Source organism: Rutilus rutilus (genome assembly GCF_951802725.1).
Source record: "Rutilus rutilus genome assembly, chromosome: 14".
Taxonomy (NCBI): Eukaryota; Metazoa; Chordata; class Actinopteri; order Cypriniformes; family Leuciscidae; genus Rutilus; species Rutilus rutilus.
The window spans coordinates 7437461-7461017 of record NC_140219.1 but is presented as its reverse complement, the minus strand read 5'-3'; the positions used below and the strand labels follow the sequence as shown (position 1 = coordinate 7461017).

At 36.9% G+C, this 23557-nt stretch overlaps 1 protein-coding gene across 1 annotated transcript in view; it reads right to left on the bottom strand.

Moving 5' to 3' along the window:
* col23a1a (collagen type XXIII alpha 1 chain a) overlaps positions 1-23557 on the bottom strand; it is a 126277-nt gene that overhangs the window by 9263 nt on the left and 93457 nt on the right. The window contains exons 6-16 of the mRNA XM_084431084.1: positions 16060-16086; positions 15066-15092; positions 13723-13749; positions 12985-13011; positions 9785-9856; positions 8889-9005; positions 4224-4250; positions 4093-4119; positions 1365-1418; positions 903-965; positions 724-768 (exon numbers count right to left, since the gene is read on the bottom strand). Of these exons, the coding sequence (XP_084287210.1) occupies positions 724-768; positions 903-965; positions 1365-1418; positions 4093-4119; positions 4224-4250; positions 8889-9005; positions 9785-9856; positions 12985-13011; positions 13723-13749; positions 15066-15092; positions 16060-16086 (513 nt within the window). The remainder of the gene's footprint in view (positions 1-723; positions 769-902; positions 966-1364; positions 1419-4092; positions 4120-4223; positions 4251-8888; positions 9006-9784; positions 9857-12984; positions 13012-13722; positions 13750-15065; positions 15093-16059; positions 16087-23557) is intronic.

Below are 23557 nucleotides of genomic sequence, written 5' to 3'. Positions count from 1 at the left end.
CCGACTCCACCTCAGTCCTCTGGCTCCACCTCAGTCCTCAGACCCACCGGCTCCACCTCAGTCCTCTGGCTCCACCTCAGTCCTCTGGCTCCACCTCAGTCCTCAGACCCACCGGCTCCACCTCAGTCCTCTGGCTCCACCTCAGTACTCAGACCCACCGGCTCCACCTCAGTCCTCTGGCTCCACCTCAGTCCTCTGGCTCCACCTCAGTCCTCAGACCCACCGGCTCCACCTCAGTCCTCTGGCTCCACCTCAGTACTCAGACCCACCGGCTCCACCACAGTCCTCTGGCTCCACCTCAGTCCTCTGGCTCCACCTCAGTCCTCTGGCTCCACCTCAGTCCTCTGGTTTGATTACCTTCTCCATGTATTTAGCCTTGTGCTTAGCTCCTTTGTCCGGTATCATCTTTATTTAACGTGGTTGTGTTATGTATTCTTCTACAATCTCCTGAGTGTTCCCTGTTTATTTTATTAATAACTGTTTTTGTTTTCTATCTCGTCATGCACTTCTTTACAGCATTTTACAGCTTTTTTTGCATTTATGCAATAGAAGAATCATTTTGGTTCTCCCCAAAGAACCTTTTAGGCAACATTTCTTGATAATTTTTTTTTTACTGTGAAGAACATTTAAATAATCTAAAGAATTTTTTCCCACTATAAAGAACCTTTTGTGCAATGAAAAGTTTCCATTTCTTCATGGAACCATAGATACATCATTCCTCACCGTTTCGCCCTGGGGTCCTTGTTCTCCAACATCTCCTTTATCTCCCTGAGAAATACAAAGCCCAAATCAAACCAACACAATCAATCACACTTATATTACCCATTTACTCTAAGTCCTGTCTTTGTAGGAATCACTGTAAATAAATATATAAAACAGAAATAGTTTCACCCAGCGCTCACCTTCAAGCCTGGCAGACCATCGGTTCCTCGGTCACCCTGAGGGCCTGGCTCTCCCTGCTCGCCCTGCCAAACGTATAAAGAGCATTTAAATTAATATAGAACAGATCGCGGAGAATGAGATTGCAGCAAAAGACGCTTGAACAGAGCAGTCGGATCCATATGAAGTCCATTACACCATGAAATCATTCTTATTACGCTGCTAATGATTAAGTAATAAGAGGCTATGGTCAAATTGAGCGTATGATCAAACCCAAAGAATATGCTGCATGGGAGGATTGAAAGAAACAAAATGAAAGAGTGCATAACAGAAGATAAATACACAAATGAATGGGTAAAAAAAAATATTACTTGTAGTCTCATTTAAATACCATAATGGACGAAAAGGACCTTGAAAACAGTATGTTTTTGGATCATGATTATGAACTTTTCAGTATTCTGGTGTCAAAAACACAAGAATCTGACCTTTGACCCTGGGGGTCCCTGTGGTCCTGGGTAACCCTGATCACCAACTTCACCCTGTAAAACAGTTAGGAAAATGTCCAAAAATGCAAGGATGGAGACACAAACACTTAATATCATACGTCACTGCTTTCAAAATGTGTCAACACCACTGATCTCTGTGAAAGACTAGATTGCTCATTGCGTTTTAAATGTTCGAGCAGCCATCTTACGATTCCCTGCCGACAGCGGGCATCATTGACTTACAGCCAAAACATTGACCTAAAATCACCTGCTTAGCACATAAATAGTTTTAAGATATACGTACATTAATTGATACTTTGAACGTTATCTGTAATATTTATGGTCTTTCTCGGTAGGATAAGCGATATAGAAATTGTTAAGATGGGTGTGTCTTCTGCACACTGCCGACACAGGTAACTGAACTAACACAAAATAGATTTTTTTTATGTATGTAATTATGCAGGAAATATTAGGCATGACCATTTATCTTGGATTATTAGCAGAAATTTATTCGAATATACAATAAATATTACTATACATACAATCTCCTATTATTATTTTGCACTATATTATATAAAAAAGGTTTACTTGCTCAGAGCGACAGTATAAATGCTTGGAAATAAAGCTTGATGTCTTTAAATCCATACGCAGTCAGCTTCATTTCTCTGAATAAGTTGTGAAGCGTGTATATTATTTCCTGATGTCTTTTTGTTGACAAACATCCACTTCAGACTCTTGGAGATCTTGTAAACCATTAAAAAGCCACAGGTCAGCTCAAATTATATGACGGTTTGGCATATGAATTAAGCGTTATTTGTCATTCATCATTTAACCAACATTTAAGTGGTTATCTTTACTGCTTCGAAAAACACTGTTGAATCATTTACAGTTACTGTATGAATAAAAACAGCATTATATGACACAATATAATTACATAACCACTAAGAACTAAGTTGTATGCACATGCCTTACAAAGCATAAATCTGTATTCAGATTTCAGAAGAATCATTTTGACATTTGTAATACAGTACAAATGGTGAGGTGTCTCATCAGTTGATATTTGTTATTTATGTTATTTAAACAAATAACCATTCAAATGTTTAGGATGTTTGGGTTGTAAGAATTTACAGGGAAACTTCAGATAAAAAAAACGCTGACTCGTTAGGTAATGTTTTCTCATTAAAATCAGATGATTTCCTAATAATTCAATAGAATGTCAAGGAATACTGGGGAATACCAATATGGCGGCGCGGTGGCTTCACTTTTTATGACGTCATGAGCAATCCAGTCATTTAAATAGATCAGTGGTCAAAACCCAGTTAATGATGTAATGCAAGTTCATGTTACATTTATGCATTTGGCAGACACTTTTATCCAAAGCGACTTACATTGCATTTCATTGGTACACATTTACATTCTTATCAATTCTTGCTTTCCCTGGGAATCGAACCCATGACCTTGGCGTCGCAAGCGCCAACGCTCTACTGTTTGACACTCTACCTGAATAACAGCGCATCCCGTTTACAGACATTTGAAGACATTTAACACAAAAATCCATGTTAAATTTGCGATGTAATGTAAGTCACGACAGATCTTTTTCTGTATTATGACGTTCATCCAAGTGTTGTCCAGTGTTGGGTGAGTTACTCTAAAAAAGAAAATCTTTAGCAGTGTAATTAGATGACTGTACTAATTACTTTCTCTAAAAAGTGTTGCATTACTTATGACTAATTACTTTCTAAATGCCATATCACCTTCCACCAGTTGAACAATACAAGGATAGACATGAAACTGCTCAGTCCTACTTTACATTAGGTGTCTTTAACTAAATTAATCATTTGATACAATACACACTTATTGTGTACTGTACTGTACATACATACTTTTAAAAATACCTGCATGTAATTACAGCTGTAATTAATTTCTGTAATTACATCAATAAGATGCATTTAGAACATTTTCTAATTAGAAAATTCCATTTCATGTCATCTTTATAGTCAAGATGAAAAGCAAGTTTTACCCTATTTACTTTCTTAATGTCTTAAGGTCTTATTGGGAACATGGCATCATTTCACATGATTCCAAAGAAAGATCTTGGTCTTCTAATGTTTCGATGTAAAAGCTTGCTTCAGCTCTGAAACAACTTTCCTTTTCGGCTGACGTCACCCTCCCCTCCCCTCTAGCCACATATAAAGGCCACTTTTCAATTTTCCTAGCTAAAAAAAAAAATCAAGTTCAGCTCTACATTTTTCTTATTTCATGTTTCACTTAGAAATAAATCAAATTACTGAAGTAAAAAGGGTTGTGAACACTATTTCATGCTGACTTTATGTACAGCAGGCCCATGAGACTTCAACACTGCTAAGAACATACTCACATGTATGTTTCTCATCTTAACCTCTCACTCACAAACATGCACATGTACTAAAACTAAACTGCTATTACACATTAAAAGTCTTTCTAGTGAAACAGGCAGAAAATAATTCAAGACATCATACAGATGTCAGTGCAACCAGACGTCAGTGTGTTTAAGGACAGCTGAAGTCAGCAAGCACTTACCAGCACAAAGGACAAAACACTCAAACATGCTGTTCAAATTTATGCCGAGAGGAAAGAATTTAGTCTTTCATAAAATTGAGAAAGCAAGACATTTACCTAAAAAACAAGAAACATCTTGACCAAAAGGATGAGCATACACACACACACAGGGTTTGTGTTTTTATCTTACCGGTTTTCCTGGTAAACCTCTTTGTCCCTGCAGAGAGAGAAAACATGTTTGAAAGAAAGTAACATACAATTATATAATGTAAGCCATGAAGACCATGGCCATGATGATCATAAACAGCGCTGCACGCTCACCTCTATTCCATCTTGTCCAGGAGCACCCTAGAGAGACAGAGAAGTATTTAAGAGTTACTTTAATACACCAAACTTTTAAGATGTACCGTCCACAAACTTACAGTCAGTGTGTGATTGATGCCAGAGCTCTTGTTTTGAAGGAGACCAGCGCTATAGAACCATATGTGCCAGTTCTAAAGTGCATCATTATTACATTAAATGGCTTGATTGGGTTAGTGGTATGAGTTTCACATTAAATATCAAGTTAAGTCAAGTCAAATTTATCTGTATAGCGCTTTTCACATATCGTAAGATATTTATAATATCTTAATATTTTCATGTCTCAGTCACAGATTAGAGCTGGGGAATAATATAGTTTACATTTTGTGACAATACAAGCAATCAAGCAGTTGAGATATGCTATATAATACGCAAGTATACTATATACATTTTGCAACGAGATATGCCTGGTTTCACATCTCAGGATTTTTAGGAAAATTATGTCATTTATCAGAAGAGAGGCCGCTTTTGATTGCATTTTATTTAGTCATAGTTTTAAAAATGTTGGTCACAAAGTTAATTTTCACTGTTTTTTTCCTTTTCTTAAAGGGATAGTTCACCCAAAAATAAAAAAATAAATTGTCAACACTTGTTTTGTTGACGGTCTTCTGTTGACGGTTATTTAAACAGTTGACGGTAGCTGTTGACTTCCATAGTAGAATTTTTTTTTTTTTTATTAAGTCAATGGCTACCATCAACTGTTTGGTTATAGCAATATTCTTTAAAACATCTTCTTTTGTGTTCAGCAGAAGAAAGAAACTATGACAGTAAATGATGACAAAATGTAAATTTTTGTGTAAACAATCCCTTTAAAATGGGGTCTGTGCACTGTGTGCAGAGATTGGTGTGTCTGTTATTTAACCACTAGGGGGCAGTGATATAAAGCTTTGGTTATTTTAGTTGAACGTACACCATCGGATTTTGGGCACCAATAGCAAACACCTTCTCATTACTGATACAAGGTTATCATATGTTTTTATTCTCCTTTTATAATTAAAATCAAGGTATGTGTGTGTTTGTCATATACACACTGAGAAAGAGCGTACATAACATGCATCTTGTAGAGGATGCCCTGGGTGTATCTAGGATTACAACTCCTTGGGATGTCAATTAAGCAATGTTTTTCATTTTGTAATCGATATTCTTGTCCTCATTCTGGACCTAAATTATCTACAGAGTGATCGAAGACATGGCGCCCATACATACAGTTTGCATACACACAAACAATCATGTCAAATGTAGTCATTTATGTCAAGCAGACTTCAAAGCTGGTATTCAGCCACAACACAGAGAGACATCATTTTCTGTTCCCTGTCAAAAATGAGCAAAACCAGAGGAAGCGCTTGGGAAAATCAGAAGCCCTGTGCTGTTCGCTTTCCCCGTCCTTCCTTCAAGCTGCGCTTCTTAACAAGGCGGTTTTGCAAGCGAAAAACATAACAATGGAAGATAACTAGCTGGTAAGATGTCAAGGAAACATCTGTGACCAACATGGTGCAGAATTTCATAGATCTCAGCTTTCATAAAATGTTTCTTTACACCAGAACAGAACGTGTCTTCTTGTTTTATCCACAGGACTCTTAAAGCTCTACTTCTGCCAGCACAGATACACACTCTCTTTGTGTTTATATGCATTCACTGTATACTATGTTTTTGAGACTCATCAAATGATATCAGAATTGTGTTACTCCAGTGCATGAAGTGGGGGTAAAATAGGTGTTGGGACTTCACTTTTTTATATATGTATATTAACAGTTTACCTATTTTGACACTTTTTTCCACTGTGTGATTCTTAAAGACTGACCAATATAACTTATTACAATATAACATATAATAATATTATATTACATAGTATATTATAAATATATTTATATAAATATAATCTGACTTACAAATATATACATTACATTTGACATATACATTGACATATTTTGGGGTATATCATTACAAATTTTGGGGTTGGCAAGGTTTCAAATTTTTTACTTATGCTCACCAATTTTGCATTTATTTTATCAGAAATATTAATATTGTGAAATATTATTACAATTTAAAATAACTGGTTTCTGTTTTAATATATTTTAAAATGTAATTTATTCTTGTGATGTTATGTGATGTTATAAGAATTACATCCTTACTAAAAAAAAAAATTCTTAAAAAAAAATCTTACTGACCCCAAACTTTTGTCTATATATAAACTATAGAGGCAGATGACTCAAGTAAATGACATCTCTCGCATGTTTGCCAAACCCCTAAATGCCATGTAAAATCGAGTAAAATGAGTCTGGTAATTTAAAATGTCAACCAGACAACCTCTTTATATCTGAATGAATGATTTTTGGCCAGAATAAGCTATAATATGCTGCTGATTTAGTGGTGAAAGTCAACATTTTGGCTTGTGAAACTAACAGTCAGAGTGAGAGGACAGACAGTCTTATCGAGCAGAAACAGAAGAGAATGTGTACTGGCTCTCTCATAATCTGCCGCTACGGAAGAATAATTCCTGGTATTGTGAAATGAACTGACTGGCTAGTGTGTCGGTGAGAACCAGCCCAGTTTGAGCTCTGGGATAAGAGTAAATATTCCATGAATGCTTCTCATGAATCATTCCAACTTCAGATTGAAATAATATCATTTCAAGTTCTCGTTTAGTTCTAATAAAGCTACCTTTCTGATAAGACACTATAAAGGATGAACTTCATTTGAAGGGACCTGAGGCGAGAAATGTTGTGAGAACTGTTCCTGAACCAGGACTTGCGCCATTATCTCTTTCGGGACGTTCGGGAACAGCAGAGCTTGTCAAAAACACAGTGTGGCCGTGTCTTACCCAAACCAGATGAGTCTTGAGCCTTAAAATCTATATTTGGTTCAGCTTTAGTGCACTGGCATAGGCTGTGGTTTTCAAACGCCCCGTCGGGGGAATGATGAACTGGATTTGCCCCTTTCCCCTCTAACCTCTCTCTCTCTCCATCACCTCTCGCTGAACAAAACACAACCGTGAGATGAGAGGCCTGAGCGGAGCAATGCTAATGCCTTTAACCTTTAAAGTACAACCTGTAACTGTTGTAAACCACAGGCTGCTATAGTACAAAAACATCTTCAGATAATAAATCCAATTGTACAATCAGGGCCCCTCAGTAAACATCACTGTTCGGTGCCCCCTTGGTAGTTAGTGCCCTACGCCGTCTGTTTAAGCAGCTTGTTCAAATTACTTTGCTAAAATGAGCTAAAGCAACAAAATTCTTGACAAATTTGTCATAATCTAATTGAATTACGTTCAATCCATTTAACTGTCAAATTTAATTTAACATAATATTTTTTGTTGCCACTAAATGAATATTTTTTGTTGACAACTAAGGCACCCTGATGTCTCAATCGTTAATAACAATTCGTGAATCAGTATAGCCTATGGTGTATGGTGTATGGTGTATGGTGTATGGTGTACACGAATTTGGACACTAAGGAAAGTAAGGACTCCGGCTCACTACACATTATACAATATCACTACTGGTATTTATGAACAACAGCAGAACTGATATTTTTCACACATTCATTTTTTTAGGTACATTATGATACTTCGACTGTTACATACATGTAAACATGTTACATGTCTAACGTTTCAGTGCACTGGCTGGATTCTGCGATTGAGACAGCCTTTAAACTGGCCGACTTAACTGAGCTGAATCACTGTTTTCTCCAGAAGTGCTTTATAGCTCAAGTGAACTTGTTTCATAATTTATGAACTTTACACAGTTATTGAACTGAGTCAACACTGAACTGACTTCAGCTGAACAATGACACTATTGTCTTTGTTTGCATAATCGATCAATATATTCCTATTTATTGTGTTAAGTTAAATCGTGGCAACGAATTAAGAATTTAATTCATTTCCTCGATTTAGTAAATCTTGGCTCTGTTGTACTAATTAGTTCCCTTGTTTTGATTGAACTAAAATAAGGGAACAAATTATTACAACGTGGTCATGATTTAATAAAATGAGGGAATGAATTAGAAAGAAGTAAAAAGTGCTGATATATTAGAAATTCATGGAAATTAATTGTTCATTTGTGGAGATGATATTTGATTATAACGTGACATAAAGCGGTGATATCCAAGTGGCTGAGTTGTTTACTTAATTTTTAATTAGTCTTCCCATTAATGCCATCATTGTCTTCATTAAGGCCGATTTGAGAACGCGCACGAAAACAAGAGGCGGGATATATCGCACAAACCAATCATATCCAGTCATAACCGATCATATCCAATCATAGCGCAAACCCAAACCCATCGCATGCTTTGGGGGGTCTATTAAAAGTCAATGGGCTCAGGGGAGGCAAGAGAGACGCAGACGCTAGAACTTTCCTAGTATCGCTATAGGACAATGTTACTTTATAAAAACAAATGAATGTTACACTTTTTAACGTCACATTTTTGAGGAGACACTGCCTCCCTTGTCTCCTAGGAGGAAACGCCCCTGTTTTTCACGCATGTGCAGGGATCTGTAATATCATACTTACACAAACTGCATCCCTGATGTGCTTTAACCTCGACAATTTACATTTGATGACCCCTTTATGCACAACATATTTTAAGGTATCGCGTAAGCAAGTACAAATGATTGAAGCGTCTTACTGTATCTCCTGCTGGGCCACGGGGGCCGTCCTTTCCAGTGTTTCCTGGGGGCCCTCTTGCACCGGGTGCACCAGGAGGGCCTGGAGGTCCAGGTGGGCCAGCTTGTCCTTGATCACCCTGATGAAAACATACAGATATGTGATATACAGTACAATACATTTTTCAAGTAAGTCACAGGAAAAGAGACACACACATAAGCACAGACAACATTCTCTTGAAGTATATATTTCGTTTTTTTTTTTTTTTTATGAAAAAGTGAATGGAAGAACTATGATGTTTCAAGTTTCATCAGTTGTTTATTGTATATAAGTCATTTGACTTTTCTGAATAATAATAATAATAATACATAAATAAATATTAACAACAATTATTACGAATACAATTGAATTTTTTTACTTTAAAACTTTGCGTATAATTCAATGTGCTTTGTAATTATTTGTGAAATTTACTAGCACTTTCTTAGTGAAAATTGTTAATCCTAGACCAATTGTTTTTCAGTGTATAATGGCACAATTTTGTCACTACAAGGTTTCCTTATACTGTATATCTAAGGGGATATTTCTAAGTGTATCTGTTATCAGGACAATTATTATTTGTATTATTACTATTTTTGCATTGTGCCATTATTTTGCATTACATTTCGTTATGCAAAATATAATTACTAATATTTTTATGGGGTAAAATATGACATTCACCCCGAATCAGCCACATTCACTGAAGCAGCAGCTTGCATGCAACGCTCAGATCCTTCAGACATGGATGAGGTTATTTCATTGTAAATATTGAGACACAAACAATAACACAAGCAATCACGCGACATGACATAAGTTAGAAATGAGGAAGATGAAGATCTAGTAAGGGGAGTGTCCGCAGCACATGCCTTGCACACATGCTACCTTCAGCATGCGCCTCTGGAAACTGGGCTGATCGGCCGAGATGTAGCCGTGATCGTAACGAGGAAAGACCATCTGTGCGTGCGAGTCCCCCATAGTTAGAGACAGGACGTTCCCAGAAGAACAGACAGAGGAGGAAAAGACAAAGGAGAAAGTTGAGGAGAAACAATACGAGCATTGAAAAACTCAGACAGAGGGAGAGTGTGGAAGCTGAGCAAGATCTCAGGGGCCATGAAGGGAAGACGACGTTCCTTGACATGGAGAGGCTTGGAGATGAAGGCTATGGCAGCAGTGAAGGGACAAACCTTAATGAGAATCTGATTACTATGCAGACCTGCATGAGTGCCATGACCCTGCGAGAGGAACAGGATGAACAGAGGAGCAGAGATACACAGACCAGTCATCAAAAGAGCTTTGAAAGAGCATTTCACTGCCACCGGAATGAGAATTTACAAACCCAGACGAACACCTTGCAGAAATTTGCTCAAATTAGCTTAACGTTCAGACCAATTATTTGGCTGATATTTGGCTTTTTTGAAATGTTCAATGTCAACCAAACATTGCGTCCATTTGGACGATTAAAAACTCGATTCCAAAATTGACCAACATCCTTGTCAATGGATAACATGCCATTCAAAAGTTTGGGGTTAATAAAAAAATTTTTTTTTAAAGAAATGTATACATTTTATACTTATACTTTACAAACTGTATACTTTTCTTGACATAAAAGTGATAGTAAGACATGTACTCACAATATTACAGAATATTTCTATTTCAAATAAATGCGGTTAAATGTTCTTTTGTACTTTCTATTCATCAAAGAATCTTGAAAAAAACAATGCATCACCGTTTCCACAAACATATTAAGCAGCACAACTGTTTACAACTTTGATAATAATCAGAAATGTCTCGAGCAGTAAATCATCATATTAGAATGATTTCTGAAGAATCATGTAATGATGCTGAAAGTTCAGCTTTGATCACAGGAATAAATTACATTTTAAAATATATTACAATAGAGAACACAATATTACTGTTTTTACTGTATCTTTGATTAAATAAATATAAGAGACTTCTTTCAAAAACATAAAAAAAACTTACATCAAAATATAATATTATTTTGTGGAATGGTTCAAATTGGATATGACTGGATATAATTTATTCAAATTCATGCCATGTCATAAAAATCAAAACCAATACTTGCAATTTTGACTTGCTCTAAATGCAGACCAAAAAGGACAATGTGTCTGGACTGCCAAAACACAACTTAGATTCAGAAAACTGTACCTAAAATTGTTGGTCTTACCACCTTGAAATAAAACTGGACAAAAACCATGGTTTTATTTTTGCTGTCTTAAATCACATCTGTCTGGACAACATATTTATGTGTGCTTGTCTCTGTAAACCACATTCACAGGGCTGTATTGTGCTGACAGAGAGCTGCACGAGAAGCACAGCTCTTTTTGTCTGCCGCAAGAGATTTTAAATAAGGCCGTACCATTGAGGTGAGTAGATGTCACTTTCTCTCTCTGAAAAGTTTTGTGAATGGAAACAGACAAGTCACAAGTGTAAGGATTATTTCATTGCAATTCACCATCGTGCTAAATTGCGTTGCCGTAAAACCGGTACATGGCTTAGAATGAAAGTCAGCTTCAGAAATCTGAGAAGTAAAGGCTTGCAAAAGAGAAAGAGAGAAAACAGAGCATCATAGAGAGAAAGTGAGCGAGTGACACAGCACATTGATGCCAGCGCGAGCATGAGGGTTGAGTTAGCAGGGATGTGGTGACCTGAGGGATGGTTGAGGTTTCCCACACTGCTGCTTTCCTCAGCACTACACACACGCTCAGCTAACTAAGCTTCCCGTTGACTTCTATTGTTCTTATGCTATATAAATTACACTAATTATATTTACTACAGACTAACCCCAACCCTAAAATAAAACTTGTGGCAATTTTAGAAGAGAATAAAGACATTATTTACTCTGTATTTTTCCTTTTCAGGGAGGGCTTCCCAAAAAGGGAGGATTGTTAAGCTTCTTTTTATTGTTTTTGTGCTCTGTAACATGCCATCTATCTCAGACACATACACAGATACACACACAGCACACTCTTTAGGGAATCAAAATATTAATAAACTCCTATTTTTTCACACACACACACACACACACACACACACACACACACACACACACACACACACACACACACACACACACACACACACACACACACACACACACACACACACACACACACACACACACACACACAAACACACACACACACACACACACACACACACACAGACACAGACACACTTTTATATTATATTATATCATATTGTAATTGTTTCAAAATTTTAAAATTGTTTCATTTAAATAAATACTTATTTTACTAAACTGTAAACAATTTCTAACCCTCCCAAATCAAAAATTTCAAGTGACCGATAACATCAAAATTTTTCAATTCGCCCAAGTGAAATTCTGTAAATTTCAATTGGCCCAAGTGAAAATCTGTAAATTTAATTGTATAATTTACAGAATTTCACTTGGGCCAATTGAAAAATTTAGATGTTATCGGTTAGAAATTTTTTACAGTGTATGCATTCCATTCAAAGTAAAAAAGTAAAACTATTATTTGAAATCTGAAAAAGGACATTATCCATTGGCAAGATTTAAAATTTTGGAACACACTACTCAAAATCAACACTTCTTTGGTCATTTCAAAATAGTCAAATAACTATTCTATGTTTGGATTGGACCGGGACACCAGCAAGTGTGGGCGTGCTCATCCTAAAGAAACTGCCCAACCCAACAGAAAGTTAAAATTAAAAAAATTAAAATGATTTGGGTTTTATTTCTTCCCATATTTTTACTTTAGTTGCCCATCTCGTAAATTCACATGCGCATCCTAGTAATGCCACTTCTTTGGATGTGAGTGAAAAAAAAGAATAAAGAAAGATGAAGAAAATATAAGAAAGAGAGAATATTGACTATAATAGTAAATGAATTCAGCCTTCTGTCGCACACAATTCAGCCCTTCAATCCTGGTTTATGATGCATCATCAATCTTCATAAATGTGATTGACATCCAGTCAGGAATCTGCTGCATTACTCTGAGGCACATTCTGATTATCTGATTGTAATGGAAAATATGAATATAAAGATCTATTCAAAGTGACAGAAATATGCATGTACTACTGACCCTTGGCCCAGTGTCTCCTTGGTCACCCTAAAACACACATAGACAAGACATTCAATTAGCAACAAAGCACTATATAAACTTCAGTACAGATGTTTCTATATTCCGAAAAGAAGTTGAGTGGTTCTTGATTGTGTGGACGGTTGCTAAGGTGTTCTGAGTGTGTTATGTGGCAGATTGTGGCTGTTCTTATGTGGTAGCAATAATAAGCTACTTTTGTTTTAAGTAAAAGAAAGTTTCCTGACCCACTTAGCTCATTTAAACATCCTCATTCATAATATAAAGTGGCTTACTGTCAGTATAGTAAACCATCTATTTAACAACAAAAGAGCAGATAAATGAAATCAGGGCAGAGAATGAACATAACTCTAATATTACTATAAATGAGAAACACTGATCTAGGTGAAAAAGCATCCTGAGGCTCCATGTTTGTGTTTTGTTGTGCTTTTCTTTTTCTTTTCTTTTTTACTGCAATCAGGAAAATACTTCAAGACGGTCTTCATTTACCACAGGTTTCTTGTTACTCTAATTTGATGCCTGACACAGTCTACATTCCCTCCAAAACATGTGTTTGAAGACAAAAGCCAATGCAAATGAAATTTGTGAGTTGTTTTAGAAATCGGAAAACATCTGCTTGCTGGGAAGCTGAGATCGGAAACGGAACGAAACCGTCCTGTGTGTGTGTGTGTGTGGGTGTGGGTGTGTGGCGTACAATTTCGACAAGAAAGATACTAAGGGTACCTTATCTCCTTTTGGTCCTGGCAGCCCCTAGAAATAAAAGAGTTGGGTGTTTTGATTAGACAGATTGTCCAAAATGAAATATTGATATGACAAAAGTCTAAGGGAAAATGCAGTGAAGTTCAAAAACTTATCTAAAAACCATGCATGTGAACCATAATTCATTCGCTAAGAGTCTTTAGTGTCTCAGTGTCCATAAACTTTCACATGTACCTCATTTTCAAAGTTTTCAAAGTCATCTTTTTTCTAAATAGACAGCACCTCACATCTGCACTAGATATAGCTGTAATCTTTGATCTTAAAAGTCACTTGTAAATAACATGATCAAAAGTCGGTGAATGTGATGGACGTACAGCTGACCGAAAATGGTTTGAGTGAAACTGGAAATGAGAGTCTGAGTCTACGGTGTTTTCATTTTTCAAATATGATATTTTTATGAGGTTGTTCACATGACCTTCTCACTGCGACCCATATCAGACACTTTTTTTTAAAACAAGAAATACAGTTTCAACTGTAAACTATTTTAGTTTTTATATCTAAAATGTTTATAAAATGGGGAAAAAAAAGAAAAATTGAGCAAGTTTTGTTATAAATAAAAAAACCTAATAAATAAATGCATGTATACATATATATATATACACACACTGGAATTAAAAATGTCAGAGTCAGTCATGTCATTCAAAGAATCTGTGTCACATTTGTATAAAATCAGATGCAACCGATTCAATTGCAACCTCTTCCTCATTTTAGATATGGAATATTCTACAATGCACATCAGTTATATGCATCCCAGAATCCCACATTTTCATGCCTGATTGAAACCCACTGTATGACGACCTTAGACTCTTTCATGCAAGTCAAAACAAAACAACTGTCTTTCACAGGAAGCGACAGACGAATGGCGCTTGGAGGTGGTCTGCCTTCCAGAAGAAGTGGTTTACGTTACATTGGACAAATGGGCTTCCCTTGGCAGCGCTAAAGAGCACAGCAGGGTTTATAAACCACCGCTGCACAAGCTAACAATGATGAATTTTCTCTTTTTGGTGTGTAATCCATTATTTCCATCTCATTTGGGGATAGACATACATGGTAAAAGGCACTTTGTGGTGTGTGTGACCCTATATCTGAGACGATAAATGGTCTGAAAACTTATATAGGAGTTTAATCCCTCTGATGCCATGCAAAAATAAAACCATAATTTCTCTTTTGCGCGGTACAAATGAACAGCTTTCAGATGTGTGTACATTTTGGTAACTTTCATAAACCTATTATAAAGCAAAAGTTAACAGCACTTATTGGTCTACAATATTAGATACGGAACAGTAAAGATTTGAAATTGTTTTTACCTGGCTTCCTTTAGGTCCAGGAGTACCCTGCAAAACAAATCAATTAAATTTCTAGTCAAAACGAGAAGTCTCTCCAAGTCTCTATGATACTCTGGCCTCTATAGATATGGCTCAGGTAACTCTTTCAATGTAAGTCTATGAGATTGTTTCACATCCTCCACAAGTCAAGACTCTGATTGCTTAGAAAAGTTACACAATTGAGCCATCATTCACGTCCGTAGCACAAACAGTCAGTTACATGCCAGAGATTTAATGGTGTTAATGAGCAATAGTACTTAAAAAAAAACAATAACAATAATCTTATGTAATCAAATGAAAGGAACATCTACTTTGTGGCCATTTCGGTTACAAGCTTCTGCAAAAAAGTGAGTTATGTCACCCATACGGTAAATACACATACTTCTTTGAAATTATATATTAGAGCCCCTAAAGGTACATGGTGATGGAAAAAAAATATGAGATGGGAGGAAAAATTGTCATTGCTTTTGCGTTCCCCAGAGAAACTTTGCGTTCGCTCGCTAAGAACAAACGTTTTGCTAGTGAACGCAAAGTTTCTCGAGGGAATGCAAAACTTTTAAAATATATCTGTTTCCACCACCATGTCCATTTAGGGGCTCTGTAGTATCCCATTATATTTAGCAAATGCGAATAAAAAAAAAAAAAATCACTTGAAAACTGATTTTTACAAATCCGTTTCAAGCTACATTCATATGTCTTATTCAAATCTAATATTTTTAGCGTTTTTGCTTATGTCACTTTCTCATGCAACGTCAAATGTAAACACATAGATGTGTTGCTGTCTATGTGCAGGTCGCGCAGAAAATTATAACATACTGGAGATTTCTCTGTGGTCTAGTGAAGACGTGCCTGTATTTGGTTATAATAAAATCATAGACAACTTTTCTTTTCAAAGTGTCACACTGAGAAAAGTGAGAATTCAGAACATCTTTTCCACACATAAATCCTTGTCTTTTAAAAGCTGGGGAATACTCACAGGTTTGCCATCCAGACCAAGTGGACCCTGCACATCGGAAAAAGAGAAAACACGGACGATTAAACCACAGGAGTCCCAGACAGCCCGTCATATAAAAGAGTAAGTTCAAGGAAAGACTCTGAAAGGAAGTGTGAGGGATAAATCAAGAGATGAGGATCAGGAGAAAAACAGAATTAAAATGATCATGTCTGGCCATTATGTCATTTCTCTGTTTTTAAGATGAGGATTGAGACATGTTTTTTTGATTTACAGCATAAAGGCCTGGTTTCACAGAGATGTATATTATATTTGGATTAAGCCAGGAGTGGCTTAGGTAAATTAGGACATTTAAGTAACTTTTAAACATCACTGGAGTGCATCTTGTGACAAAACAATAGCACTGACATATTTTACGATATGTTAGTGCAACTTTCTATCATTTAAATATTTAACAAATAAGATTCATAGTCAACTTATGTTGTCCGTAAATCAGACTGAGAAATTAAAGTGGCTGTGCAGCGTCAAAAATAGAATGTTCCACACTGGCAGCTAAACATAAGTTATTATTTTATTACTTTTATGCAAAAAGTGACCTTATAGGATTTATTTTTGTTCAGAAGACCTGATGCCAAAGGTGAAACCCCTGATTTAAAAGCGTCATGAAGCACCTACACTTGTTCTAAAAGTAGCAGTGTCAAATAATTCACATACTTTTGCATGAAGTGTGGGAGGTCATCGAAATGGCTGTGACCTTTGAACTTAGAAACATATATCTGTACCTTTAGTAGCACTCACACATCAAAAATTCATTCACACTTTTTTCTTTGTGTTAGGGTGGGAAAAGGGAAACATGATATATAACACAACAGCATGAACAAAGTAGAGTTGAAGCAGAAGAGAAGAAAATAAGCCTTGTAGCAACCTGTGTGTTGGTCAGTCAGACTTGTCAAATGAAAAAGCAACATTTCTTTACTTTTGACCCACTAGAGTCAAATTGGACAAGGAAAAAGAAGGTATCAATTAGGACGAAATTGAGAGAATAAGAGGAATGCAACACAGCAACTACAACATCCTCTCTACCTGCTCAGCACAGATCACTGAAATGAACATCTCCCTCCCTACAGCTCATGACAATGATCACCTGATCAATCTGATTGGTGCAGAGCAACAGGTGAGTCTATAAATAGAGGTTGATCAGCTCTCCAAACACTCATGATCTCTAGAATCACAGAAGAAAGACAAACTAATATTTAAAGGTACAATATGTAATATCCAAGAATCAAAATATCCAAAAAAAAAAAAAAACCAAAGTGTTATTTCTTTCAATTGTGTACTTACATTATCCTAAATGTTTCCAAGAATTAGTCAATTTAGAGAAATTCCCAATTTTAAATAGTGCCCGTCCATTGTCACCTGTCAATGACGTAATATCCGCGTTATCCCTGGTTTCCGCTTGTACTGCCATAGTAACCATGGCGACAAATGTGGACAACTGCGTAATGTTTAGCGGCGCGCTGTTGTTGTTTCGTTCAAACATTATGGATCATGGCAAGCAGACTTTGGTACAAAAGGAGAACCAAAACGAGGATCAATATCAGCGTGGCGTTTTCGAGATGCCGAGAGCTCCGCGACAAACTTTGACTTGACAGAGCTTCACGACTTGACTGAGACGTCGCTCCTGCATGTACTTTATTAGACAGGTGAGCAAATATACATAAAACAAATCAATATGATGAAATCCAACATGATGAAATGTTGAAATATGGTCAATATGTTATTATAATGTTGATCTAGCTTAATGCTAGTCTCATATAACACATATAATAACATAACTTTCAACACATTCAAATTCTGTTTAGTAGTGTAACGTTAGACCAAGTTATAAGACTGGAAGAACTGGAAGAGCCCTCTAGTGAAACAGCGCTGCATTACCTCACAAGTTTAATTCGTCAAATAAACTGACCCGAGTAGTAATTCAGTACTTGCGGTTAGTTCGGTAGAATTAAAAGCGCTGATATCGGTCTCTCATTAGCAAATCGCGCCCTGCTTCATACCACAGTCATGTTAAAAAACATGAATGTTTTCACTCATACATGAACATTATTAGATCCATCAGCATGACAGCAAGTTCCATGATTGGAACTCGGCTGTTCCAATGGCGGCATGTGTGTCAGGTACAGGCAGGACAGGTGCGGCAGTAGCGCTTTTATTTTATGCATTGATTTTAAATGTACTAAAACCGGTTGAAAAAGTTATTCATTCAGAGAGGACTGATATTGACCGAACAAACATTAAACAAATAACCCAAGCCACAGCAAACTTCGGCTATGGGAAACATGCACTGGCAGTAACGTTTATGTATCCAAAACTGTACTATCCAACAAAGAAACACAAGTCTTCAAACAAGATACAGCAAAGCAATGCTTTGCTAATCACAATCTGCTAACTACTATCTGGAGATATTCATCCGTGTCCTGTAAAAGTAAATTCCGCCGACATAAAAGCTTCTCTTTTTAAAATGTATCTTTTAAACTTGTTTGAAAATGCTCACATGTTTGCGTGTGTATGAAGTGAACACAAGTTCTAGTGCCCTTCAAACTTCAATGAAGTGTCCGTACCCCAAAATTAAGGAAACATCCTGGGCTAAAACAACGAACACTAAGCTTCTGCCTTTGAATAAACAGACAAAAGATGTACGAGTCCATTGTGGACAATAAACAATCCATGGTCTTAAGTGTTCCCAGAGGTATGTTAAGGACAGGACGTTTGTTTTGAGGACGTGCTGGAAGCTCTAATCATACATCTGGGAGCGTTTACATGGCCTGCTCTCTGTGGTGTGTCCTCATGGTGAGCAGACACCATGTGCACAGGTCAATGCCAGCGGACTTCCTGCAAGAGAAATGAACAAATCGGCTAAGACATCTAACTCTGATTTATGACCCAAGTACTCAGGGTCTCAGACCCCTTAAGTTCATCATTGGAGGAGGTCGGTCTTCTCATTGGTCACTGTTGCTGAGTCTCAATCTGTTGACCCTCAAGGCCAAAGACTCTTACATTTGTAATTGAATAATCCATCAAAATGATTGGGGGATTTAGGTTTTCTTCCTCAAAAACCTGCCACTGTTGAGTTTTGCATGGACAAACACCACTCTCATTATGATCCATGAATGTATCCTTCACATTTCCAAATGTTCTTGTTATCTGTCTCGCACCTGAAGGTCCATATGGATGCCACACATGAACTAACACAACTCAATTTACAACCCCCTGAAGAGTGTTGGTAACCCTGAAAAAAAATGAAATCCATCCGTTATTCCTCAACCCGCTTTTCATTCTCCTCCAGCAACAGAATGAACGGCCAAGCGAAGTACAAAACCTCCAAGAAAAACCTCTCATAAAACAATTAAATGAAGATTAATCCTGGATGTATTATTTTGATGTGTGCACCACCGAATTCCAAGGAGGAACACCAGGAAAAAATTCCAAAGTAGCACGAATTTACCACATATATTCAACCACAAAGTGCAAAGGAGTGAGAAAGAGTATTCGGATTACCAGTAAAGCCGCAAGAAATGAAATAATGCCTTTTTTCCCTGTTGCCCTTTGCCAGCGTTAAAGTTTTTCAACATTGCTATATATCGCAAATCCATCACAGGGTAATCAAAACGCTTTGAGTTCAGGCCTACAAAAGCATTCCTTCTAATATTGGACTTTGTGGTGGGCTCAATGGTGCTGCGAGGGAAATCTGGGGGGATTGTATCAATGGGCCCTTCAAGTCAAATTAAGACTCAAGTGTTTTAATCAAAAGAATATTTCACAGTTTTGACTGCCTCTACCCTGCTTAAGATTTCGTGTTTGGGTTGGACAGTGTGCAGAAATGTCCTATCTTTCAATGCCAATATCTGGTTTTAAACCTTTAATGCACTGTAATTTCTCCAGTAAAAAATATCTAAACAAGATTTACTTGAAGAAATATTGCATAAGACATTAAGCGCCAGCGCAAACCATCTACTGACATTTAAAAACTACTGTCAGGATTTAATAAAGACACGCAGTGAAAAATTTGTGCTGAATAGGGTTATTTTTGCTGCTGACCTTATTGCATACGCATTTGTAGGAGTTTTCCCTTTCAGAAGCAAAATTTATGGGAGGAGAGCATTTAAATCGATCATGCAATGTGATTTACTAAGGTTTGCGCTCGTCAATTTACTGGTATTTGCTCCATTATTTACCGCCCCAAAAAAGCATGTCTTAAACCAGACGCTAATTTGCGCTGCTCTTGGTAGCGTTGGTCATTATAGAAATGATCCGGCTGCATTTGTGCAGAACTTCCCACTCCCATCTGTGCTTTTTGGGAATTTTGCTGGCCCTAAGTCTTGTTTCCAGAGAATATACTGTATATCGAATTACATTTTATTGAAGATTTTTCTTACCCATTTGCAAATTGTTACAAAAAACTGAAGCATAAACCTCTCCAAATGTTAGATGAACAGGACAAAAATAGGCAACTAAAGTCGGCATGAAATTAAATATGTTTTGTGAAAGCATGGTATAGATATTACTGTGAACAATTCATCCATGGATTTTTTTACTTTGTCATGTTTAATCGAACTTTTATCATTTAGTCCACTTAAACCCTGCCTCTTCACAATCGATTATAAGCATGCATTCATTTGGGAGTGTGCTGTCAATATCTGAAAATCCAATCAACAACCGATGGATAGAAATTTAGTCCCCGTCCTAAATTTACAACATTTTCAAAAATCTGTTTCACTCGTCACTACTTCCTTATCTTTAAAAATTTCACAGTGTTATTTTATAACAGAAAAATTATTTAACCACTTAAAACTATTAATCTTTGTAAAATCAGACACGATGTGTAATATATATTCATGTCCTCAAGGATTATGCATATTGAATAAAATTAAATATTAAATTGATTGTGAATTGATCAGTTTTTGTTTTAAACTGAAAAGACCGATTAGGCCAATTTTATAAGACACTGAAGTGGATAACGGACAGAGAAGCATGAAATGCAAACCCAGGTTTTGCTTTTTATGCATGAAAGAAACCCAAGAACCAAATCTCATCCCTTTGTGACTCTGCAGGGAGAGACGAACCCTCATCTGGATCCAATGTCCATGAAGTCTCCATGTCTCTCTGTTCTCCTTTCTCCTCGGGAGGGAATATCGTTTATTTGACTGCTTTATACTTCAAGTACATACTTGGGATATGTGACATTCATTTCTCTCGCACTGGCCTGCCAAGAAAGAAGTTCCTGGATTTAAAAAAAGAAACACTACCATGTAAAGAACATTCATAAAAAGCCTTCATATGACACATTTTGTCTCCGATGTTCAGTGACAGAATAGATTTTCTGAAGAAAAAAAAAAGCGGCGTATGCGGCCGTGCAACTGCATCTTTCTTTACTAGCAATCTCCTTCAGTAACTTTTCACAGTTTGTGTCGGACAAATCCAAAAGGATCGTGCTCAAATTCAAAGGGATCGAGCCAATGACAGTCTCGTGTGAGGCGTTCTCATGCTGCGTCTGCATGTAATACAGTCTGTTTACGATACTGCTAATCAAAACATGGCCTCAAATGAGCACCGACAGCATGTGGGCACCACCTGAGCGTATAAGAACAATGGCGAGGCATCTACACACATGTTGCGCTCATGTATCCGAGTAACATTAACCCAGCACACTTACAGAACAGAATCAACCTAGATCTACCTGGATTCCATCAAACGTATAGCCGTACACTTCCTGTTTGGCTCCTGTTGCTCGTCAGCTAAACTCCTCGGGCTTAGTGCAACAGTGTAAATGATATTTACTTGAAATCATCTGCTTTTTGTCATTAATAATCCTCGCCATATGACGCAAGTTAACACAAACTGTCTGTCAAACCAGTTTACAGGATAAGAACAATCATGCTGTGAGCGAGTAAAGGAGATTGTTTAAAAGACGGCGAATGCTGCTATTGCTGGTGAGTGGAGTGAAATCACTAGCGTATGTTTCACAGTTGCTAGCCGAAAGCATTTTAAGATTGCGTTGTAAACCGTAAAGGATGTGGATTTGGGGCGAGTTCACACAAGCACCTGTCACTCTGTTCCAGATGATGCAAAGGCTTGGCAGATGCTAATGGACATGCTCCAGTTTAGGAAATCTGATCCACTCACACATAGTCAAGCACTCTACTATTGAGCTCAGTGAGCTTCAGCTTCATGCTAAACATAGTGAAGCCTTGGGTGTTTTTATATATATATATAGCCTACATTAGGGATGTGCTCAACGACTACTTTCATTAACGTTTAAATGGAAATTTTGCAACCAACTAGTCTAATGCCTGCTACAGACGGTGCAATTTCGGCAATCCTATAAGATCATCATTACAAATAACACTTGTACGACATGGATCTAATAAACTTGGGTACGAAATGTGTGTAGACTGTAAGATGATGACACCTATTGAATTGTAGGCTATGACATAAGTTAGTAGGCTATAGAAGAATAAAACATCATCAGCTAGCGGTAAACAAATAGAGCCAGATGAATCGCACTTCGGCAAGTGTGGTTTTTAAATGGACTGAAAAGAGGAGTAAGCTGTAAGAGGACAATATGGACACGGTCATGGCTAGGGAAAAGAGGCCAACTTGACATGGCAGTTTTGCAAATGGAGCTTGAGGCAAGTCATTTTGTACATTTTAGTGCCATGTCACGTTGGTCAATGCGCCATTTTATGTTGCATTTTTATTGGCTAGTCAGTAGACGTAGGTCGTAGCAGCAAACACACTCTGAGATGATCATGCTAAATTGTCCGAAAATTATCGCTGGCAATCTTTGGTCGCAAAACCATGACAACGGCGGTATTTGAACTTCTCTCACTGCACGATGTAGGACCACCGGTTAGGACCCATACACAAAAGAAATATATTTTCTGGATATGTTTTGGAATATATGCACATATTTGAAATTGGCCCAATAAATATATTTCATACTTATATTTCATATATTTTTGTTATATTTCAGAATATATTTCAATGTATTTTTTTCTGTACGGGTCCCCAAAAGTGTCAAAAATATATGTGGCATATATTCCAAATACATTGAAATATATTCTGAAATATAACAAAAATATATGAAATATAAGTATGAAATATATTTATTGGGCCAATTTCAAATATTTGCATATATTCCAAAACATATCCAGAAAATATATTTCAAATACAATTCTTTTGTGTATGGGGAGCCACGACCACAGAAATCACCAAGAATGGTCATCTTTCAGCTGGGACAGCCCAAAACCGTACAATGTGCACCGGCCATTACATGACGGGCAAGAAAAGCTTGACTTGTAGGCTACTGACAACTGCTGATATAGCAAACTGTTCAAGTGTCAAGTAAATTTCATTCATGTTTCTCATTTAATCCAATATAAAAGTTCATACTGTTATCGCCCCATCATAACCGTTAGTATAACAAGCCTATAAGCAAGCTTAATTGTTCTAAACTAGTTTG